This window comes from Vigna radiata, chromosome 8 (genome assembly GCF_000741045.1).
Source record: "Vigna radiata var. radiata cultivar VC1973A chromosome 8, Vradiata_ver6, whole genome shotgun sequence".
NCBI lineage: Eukaryota > Viridiplantae > Streptophyta > Magnoliopsida > Fabales > Fabaceae > Vigna > Vigna radiata.
In genome coordinates, this window is record NC_028358.1 from 9,182,022 (window position 1) to 9,190,990 (window position 8,969).

The 8,969-nt window shown below is 31.8% G+C and overlaps 1 protein-coding gene across 2 annotated transcripts; it reads right to left on the bottom strand.

Moving 5' to 3' along the window:
• Positions 1-71: 71 nt before the first annotated feature.
• LOC106772133 (calcium-dependent protein kinase 1) lies at positions 72-7,000 on the bottom strand. 2 transcript variants are annotated; one of them, XM_014658325.2, is made up of 8 exons: positions 6,886-7,000; positions 5,465-6,352; positions 3,876-4,019; positions 3,602-3,754; positions 2,085-2,200; positions 1,709-1,876; positions 907-1,131; positions 72-377 (listed from the first exon to the last, which is right to left on the bottom strand). In XM_014658325.2, exons 2-8 carry the CDS (start codon positions 6,279-6,281, stop codon positions 255-257), a joined length of 1,746 nt encoding a protein of 581 aa, XP_014513811.1. In that variant the 5' UTR covers positions 6,282-6,352; positions 6,886-7,000; the 3' UTR covers positions 72-254. The 2 variants fall into 2 exon arrangements, with proteins under 2 accessions (XP_014513811.1, XP_014513812.1); XM_014658326.2 differs by having other exon boundaries at positions 6,897-6,995.
• Positions 7,001-8,969: the final 1,969 nt, after the last annotated feature.

An 8,969-nucleotide genomic window follows, 5' to 3' on the forward strand; every position in this document is an offset into this window, starting at 1 on the left:
CATTAATGTCTTTAATTTTTTTTTTCCTCATTAATTTTTATTTACCAAAGAGCCCTAAGAGAGTTAATAAATGTGCAAATAAATAACAGCAATATATTCCGCCAGATACCTCTTTGATATATATTCACGTAATTACAAAAATCCATTTAAAGAGCATAACATAAAATCTTGAACCTTTAAAAAACAAAGTAGGGGTGTATGAAATAAGGAATACAAAAAAACAAAAAATAAAATCTCAATGTTGACAATGATCACTACAATTTTAAGGCGTCCCTGAACTTAATGCTGAAGCTATTTTCTAGGCCCTTCTTACCAATTGCTGGAAGATTTCCTTTTTGCATCATAGCCACAAATTCATTGTAATCTATGCGTCCATCCTGCATATGACAAAAACATAGCTCACATCAATCATCAACCATAAATTGTATATATTCTATTTAAGCATCATATTCTTGCTAAAGGGTGTTCAGTTTTTTAGTAAAACATTGAACATATAGCACATTACATTAGTGTGGTTGTTCCAAGTACAAACTAACAACTGGAACATCTGTACCATGATGTTCAAAATAACTACAAACAGTTATGAATTCATTGATTTGATGCCTCCTTGATTTCTTTTTTCAGTCAAATGAATTCTCTAAAGGAAAATAAGATTCATTCTCAGCTGTAATGAATCTACTATTCATGCAAGCCTTTTGGGGATATGGAGGAAAAGAGTTAGCTTTCTGAACTAAATACAAGGACAAAAACTATTCATTTTAAAAGCTGTAGACTAAAAACAAAATTTGGAGCTGAAGAAATCAGAGGGGTTAGCTAGAAATCATACCAAAGAAAAGTAAGTAGTTCATCATTTGTTATAGAGTGACAAGGATGGAAGAGGAACCAATAGAATTGTAAATAACTTACATTATCTTCATCAATTTCCTTGATTATCTCTTCCAAACGAACATCTTTTATGCCGAACTCATCACAAGCCTGTTGAAGTTCTTCCTGAGTAATATAGCCACTTCCATCTTTATCAAAGTAAGAAAAGGCTGCAAAGAGATTATCTTCTCTTTCAATTTTGTTGCGATGTAATGTTGCAGCAAGGAATTCGCCATAATCAATTGTCCCACTGTTATCAATATCAGCCTACAATTTCAAGGCAGGGTAATAAGTTAGAGCTTAGAGTTAGCCTATTAAACAAAATACATTATTACTATGAATATTTGATAAAAAAGAGGTTTAATCATAATGCTTCAACATCCAATTTTTATTCAACTTTTTCTTTGATTTTACATCAGCTACCTGTATATTTTACTGAATATAGTAAAGTTTTATTTCAAATATCAAACAGTTCATGACCTTGCTGGCATGTGATATATAAACAAACAAAAAAACAAATGATAATGTTTTCAAGTTAGTCAATAAGGCGATATCTACAAAGAAGCACAGATGACTACCAAATAACAGTCTCATTTAAATTACAAATTAGGACTTGCAAAATCAAGATTACTTAAGAATCATTTATTGCTACATATTTAAGGATGTGAAAATTTAAATCATATTTAACCGAAATGTATGGTAAAAACTAAAGTAACTATAATTACAGAAAGCTTAACCATTGCAAAAGATATTCATTTCTCATTGATTTTGTGCACACCATACTCTATACTCTATGTAAACCCCATTTCTTTTAATTTTATAAAATAAGCTTAAAAACACTTACCGCTTGCATTAAATCATATATTTCAGACTCATTAAGATTAGCACCCACTCTTTTCAAACCAGCTTTAAGTTCTTCAAAGGTGATTTGACCACTGTTGTCTGCATCTATCATCTTGAACATCTCTTTTAAGCCAGCAATTTCTTCTTCTGATAAGCTCTCAGCAATAATCTGAAAAGCAAAAATGGCAAACGATTGTTAAATGAAAAGGTGCACATTAAAGACTTCCAATCCAAAAGACATAGTGTAAGTATCCCCATAATCAATGTTATCTATCTACAAGTCCAAATCACATAACACGTTTGTGAATTTTATGTATCTGTAAGTCTAAATTATATGACACGTGACTTTCAGAGTTCCACATCCCGCAGAGACTTACTATAAGAGCCATTTTCTTGAGCTTGTTCATAGCAGAAAATTGCTTCAAGCGACTTAATACAGCAGAATCAAGTGGCTTATCAGGAGCTACACCATCAACTTGAATCCAAGGATGACCTACAGGCAATTAAACATATATATGCAAGAAAAATTGAGTTTGGAATGCCATATTATTTCAAATTAATGATGATTGTAAAATTTATGCCCAAAGTAACTAGCTTGGTCACTCCTATAGCATAGAAAAGATTAATCCACATAGCATAGAAGAACTATTATACTTTCTGTAATACAAAGGAGAAGTAACATCAATCTTGTGATACAACTCATACACAAGCATCAAATGTATTTAACGCTAAAATAGTGTCAATAATAATACTTATTTCCGCATTGTTCAAATGTAAGAAAGTATTAGGATATAGAATAATTACTAATTAAAGGAATATTGTGGGTCAGGTCAATCATATCAATGAATAGGAGGATCGAAGAGAGGGAGGTTCCTTTTTAGATTGAGCATTAGCTATTTGGGAAAGGAGAAACACTTGGAGGAGAGAGTGCTTTCATATTTCTTGTTCTTTTCATTCTATTTATTAAAGTCTTTCTTGTATTTCTCTTTCAAATTCTAGGTTCTAACAATTGGTCTAACATGTCGGATCTTTTTCAGCAAGGATCAATGTTTTTGAGATGGAGGAAACACACATTTGGGCTAATAATGAAGATTTGGCAGTGTTTGCAAGGTTAAACTCAATTGGTCATGTAGAGATCACACATCAACTAGAAATATAACCAATAATAATTCATGTTGTCTACCTATATGTAAGGTTTGTCAATATGCAAGTTTATATTTAACTCAACCTCACAAAACCAACTTGAAAGATGAGAACTACACCCCACTCATTAATTATAATTTGGCCTTATTTTTAATCAATGTGAGATCTCCAACATTGAGGAATGAACATGTCAAGTGTGGGATTAGATATTTGTAGATGATCTAACATAAGTCCAATAGTAGGTGACACAACAACCTTAAGAACTTTACTAAAATAAGCTCTAAATGGCTCGGATGCCATTTTAATAAGTGAGCTTATGCCTAATTCAACCTCACAATTGGCTTGTAAAGTGTGAACTGCACCCCACTTATATATTATAATTTAGCTTTAGTCTTAGTCTACACAGAATCTCCAACGAGGTTAAATCAACTAGAACTAATGGAAGTCATATATTACAGGATTGCCTGTAGCATAGACTACAGGACTACCTAAAGGACCTCCAACAGCAGTTCATGTTGCCTACATCAGGGACCTCCAACAGCAGTTCATGTTACAAGATTGCCCCTTGAAAGGTTTCCCCTTCACAAAGAATTTCTCCTTTTAAAAAGAGTTAATGCTCAATCTACAAAAATGAGCATCCCCCTTCTAGGTAGTCAAGATCATTATTGTTCAACTAATTCCCACAACATAGTAAAGACTAAAGAGATGTCAAGATCATGACTGAATTATCAATTAGTAAATTTATACTTACATAATACTTGATGCGCTGTCAACCTCCTTCTAGGGTCACGAACAAGCATTTTTCGTACTAAATCTTTTGCACTTTCAGAAATGTTAGGCCATGGATCAGAAGAAAAATCAAGATCACCACTTAGAACCTGTTCAAATATTCCCTGTTCGTTTTCTGCATACCAAACAAACCACACAAAGGAGGAGAAATGTAATAATCAGAAAAAAGAAGTGGCATAAATGTATAAGAAAGGAGATCACAATTATAGTGTCAAAATAAATCCAAAAGATCTCACCAGCCCAAAACGGAGGTACTCCACTCAAAAGAATGTAAAGAATAACACCAGCACTCCACACATCTGCCTCAGGACCATATCGCTTTCGCAAGACTTCAGGGGCAACATAGTATGGGCTGCCCACCACATCAGAAAAGATATCACCTGGAAGTGAAATATCATCAGTTTTTCTCCATGGAATCAGATTACTTCTTCAACTTGTACAAAGCTTCAGTTAAAATAATGAACAGGCTCATGATTCATAGTTAGAAATGGACTTTAAAGCTTAACTCAACCCCACAAAACCGGTTTGTAGGGTGAGGTTTGCATCCATTTATATAAACTGAATTGGTCCTATCTCTAGTCGATGTGAGACTTCCAACACATAATTCTGGAAACCTGATAGAATATCTACATCTATACACACATGTGGGGAATTACTCGGGCAAGAACCAACTGAACAGAGGTAGAAAAATTGTATAAAAGATTGAAAATACCACCTGTAATCCCAGAACAGAAGTCCCTCAGAGGAACAATTTCTCTACCTAATCACAATGTGTGTGTAAATAATACACTAAAAATAAATGAGTAAATACTCGGAACGTTAACAGCTCATCGATCTAACACTAATTGCAGTATACAGTAGTCGCTTATATGGGTATAAACAAAATTGCAGGACGGAAGGTAAAATACTAAAAGTCAAAGAAACATATCCCAAATTTAGACAAGATAACATATACATAGATTATTATGAAGTTTTTCTCCACAGAATTCATAGAACATTTGCATGTAATACAGAAATTCTCAAAAGTCTAAAAGGGATATTACATTGTTGCTATGAATTTAGGATATAGTAGATGGAGAAGCCTTCTAAACTTCAAAGATTTGATAAGGCCAACAAACATTATCGACCCCTTTTAAGACTAAAAAGTTTGTATGACAAACAAGTTTATACACAAGCAACAGCAACACATTGCATATCGGCAAATGCCAAGCACCTTAAAATATTAATCCAGTTCTATGAAACATATTGCATGTAAAATATTCAGCAAATTAAGAAATCCAAAATAACCAAGACGCCTGCAGATCAAATTCAGCGTCCAATGATATTTCCATCCCATTTGTGCTCCAGTCCTATCAGGGTGTATGTGCTCACATGAAAATTTATTGATTTTGGACTTCAAAAGGTATGCTTTTATTTTCTTAATTTAACGACTCGACTTTTTGGTTTAATAAATGAAGTCTTTATGAATGTTACAATTCATTACAACCTAATTATACCAGTTTGAATCTTCATATTTCAGTCCACCTCAATCTGACTATGTTAGTAAGTATACATTCATACTATTTTTCAGATCTTACACCATGCAGGTGCACAGAGTAAGACTAAAATGAGATAAACTAAACTTGCACAGACCAAACTGGCTTCTGATAAAATAAATGTTTTATTGAAATAAAATATCTATTGCACTCTATATTTTTTACACAATAAACGTTTTCTTTCTCGGTAAAACCGTTTTACATTTTAGTTGCTTAAAATCAACCCTAAAGTGAAACATTAACAAAACCATTTATTTAATCACAATACAAGCAAGACCATCTGAAAATACCTGGCTTAAAGAAGACAGACAATCCAAAGTCAATAGTTTTTAGAAGTGAATCTTCTTGCTGATTGACAAAGAGAAAATTCTCGGGTTTAAGGTCTCTGTGCATGACACCAAGAGAATGGCAAGCTTCCACAACCCCAACTATAGTTCTGGTAAGTTCAGCTGCCTGTCTTTCAGTATAATGACCACGCTGTATAATCCTATCAAAAAGCTCTCCACCTGCACACAATTCCATCACAACATGAACAGCTACAGCATCCTCATATGCACCTTTGATGGATATAACATTAGGATGACCAGCCAAGTGGTGCATTATCTGAATTTCTCTTCTCACATCTTCAACATCATCATCAGTGACAAGCTTCCTCTTTGCAATAGACTTACAGGCATACTCATATCCTGTTGCCTTCTCCACACACAAGAAAGTTGTCCCAAACTGACCCTGTCCAAGTTTTCTTCCAAGAGTGAAGAACTCCTTGAAATTATCAGTCTCTCTCTGCAACACAGAATCAACTCGAAGCCCTGCACTAGAAACTCTCCTCACAGAACCATGTTTCTTGTGCCTCTTCTTCCCTTGTTCTTGTGCTGGTTCTATTTCTGATTTTGCCTCTTGTTTGGCTTCAGGTTTCGGCATAGTTATCTGCTCAGGAGGTTTATTTTGGACAGGCAAAGGCGTTTCGGGCACACTAGTTGCTTCCTCTTTTACAGATTCTCTATTGGACACTGATTCATCAGGCAATTGAGACCGCCAAATTGCTGCAGAAACCGATTGAAACAAACCATTTTTTGAAATGCTAGGACCGGTACATGTGTTTCCCATATTCCTTCACACTGAAAAAAATTGTGCTACAGCTAAAAAATATCCAATTTTCATCACTCGGATCTCAAAACCTGCATCATATAGAAACACAAGACACAAGATCTGAATATGAACTTCAAGTCCCTCTAAGTGAGCATCAAAGTCAAACCCCAAGTATTGAACCAAAGTTTTGTTAAAATAATCAACAAATCCAAAGATTCGTATCCTCATCCAACAAAATGAGAGTTAGCTTGGACCAGAAAACAGAAAGAAAATCTTTTCATTTTTCAGACAACGTTAAAAAATTTAATAGACAATGATTGATATTAACAATAACAGCCACAAAAAAAAGGGGGAAGTCATAAAACTACGAAAAAAACAGCAAAAGGTAATGAATAGTTAGTACAGTTGAACACCCAAGTTGGTGAAAAGAACAAAGAATCGAACTTTATACAACTCCAAGGACACCCTTTTGAAAGACAAAAAAATGGAATCAAAAGAGCACAAATCACAAACTATAAAAACCGGAAATGAAGGTAAATAAATTAGAAGTCAAGGATGGCTAGAAGAGAGAGAGCAGTTAAAGATTGAAGCATATAAAGAAACAGTCAGAGATTAGACCAACCTTGAGTTTACCTTGAGCTTGATGAATCCAAAGATAGTTTGGTAGATAAACATGGTCTTCTGGTTTGGTTGTTTGGTGTCGTACCTCTTGGACCATGTTACACTGCTTCGTTAATTTGTTTATTTATTTCTAATTTCTCGTGTCATTTATATATATTTTTCTCAAACATTACACAAAAAATCATACTATAATATAAATAAACTAGTTTATTTTATATAATTATTTTGAAAATATATGCCTTTAAATTTGATTATCATTTTATAAATTAAATAAATTTGATAACATTGTTTTGTACAAAATTAACTATTGTTTATTATATTTGAATCTAGACTGAATCCAACTTTTTCTTCGACCACTTTTTTTAATGGGAAAGAAATGTATTCAACTGGGAATGAATCTCCTGCAGATACACTTTTTTTTTTTAATTTATTTTACAAAAAGAAATGCGAAGATAATGGAAATTTTCTGTCTTTTCTACTTTTAACATTTACATTATAAAAATGTTATATTGCAATAAATGTGATATGCGAATTTTCAATTAAAAGAATAATTTAATTGATAATTTTTTTTATAAAATTACTTATATTTACAAAACTTAAAATTAATCGAAATAAAAAGTATACAAGATCGAAAATGACAACTTACCAAATTACAATCCAGTTAATAATACACTGATAAATAAATACTTAAATTATACTATTTTTTTCTTGGTGCGTTATTTTTTCAGTTAGAATTATTAATAAAATTTCGATATTTACTATCTGAAGGATAAATGATTACCATTTGTATCAACCAACGTGTTACTAAATTGTATATATACAATCGTCAAGATAACATAGATATTCTAACGATGAAATTAATGAAAAAATATTTTTAATAAAATTTACGAAAAAATTTGGTAATTCCATTTATAATTCAATGATTGTCTTGTTATAAAAAGTAAAAATAAAAATAAAAAAAGGGCATGAAAAGCTAGTGGCATTTTCTTTTGTGATATTATTATATTTAAGACAGTGAAGAAATAGCATGTTTGAAGTGGGAAAGCGAGTGAAACGCGTTTTGGTCTGAAGGAAGGAATGCGCTGATTCCGGGTTATACGTTTTTGACGCAAGAATGATCATATATATTAACAACCTTCTAATTGTATATAACTAGCTACAATCATTTTTATTAAATGTTCATTAAATGATTTAATTTATATTTTAATTCAATGTTTTATCATTGAAAAACAAAAGTTGTGAAATACTCAAAAAATTATTGTCAAAATATTTCTTTTCTTAATTGAATTCGCCTTTTTATTCACTTTTCCTTTCAGTTCTGTATAAATAAATTTAAGGTCAATTATTTTTTGGTATATAATTATTAAAAATATTCTAGAAAAATTTGTATTAATTTAGTCTCCTAATATATGAACATATTTTTGTACATTGTAATACTTTAGAGAAAAGATATGATTAAGTTAACTACTCCGATAATGATACTTTGACAACATTTTTTTTATAACATTTTAACATCATTTACGCGTCATTCTGTGATTGGTCCAAAATTATTCTACAATCAACAATAATTATAAACACCAACATGGACCAATTACAGAATGACACGTAGATGGTGTTAAAATGTTGTCAAAAATACATTTTCAAAGTATTATTATCCTATAAATCATATATCAACCAGAATTTCAAACAGTTTCTTACATTTTTTTTTTTCAATTGCCAATCATCAATGTTTCAATTTTTAATAATTTGATTCCTCTCATATATAAGAGAGAATAAGTAGCAAAATAGTTAAGAATATAGACCTATTTAAAAAAACTATCAAAGTTTCATACACTAATTTTCTTTTTTCCATTGGAATACATTAAAATTTGGTATCAACTTTGTCTACGTTTCTTCTAATATTGAATTGAATTATGATTCGCATTTAACTAAACTGTTATGAATTAAACTTAGATAAATTTTGATCATGTCTGGATCAGCCTAAATTGAAAATCGAGACTGTCTGGATAGGATGGTTTATACTGAAGGTTGAGATGGGTAAAATGAGTCGGCCCGAATCAAAGGTCAAGAGGGATCAACCTAAGT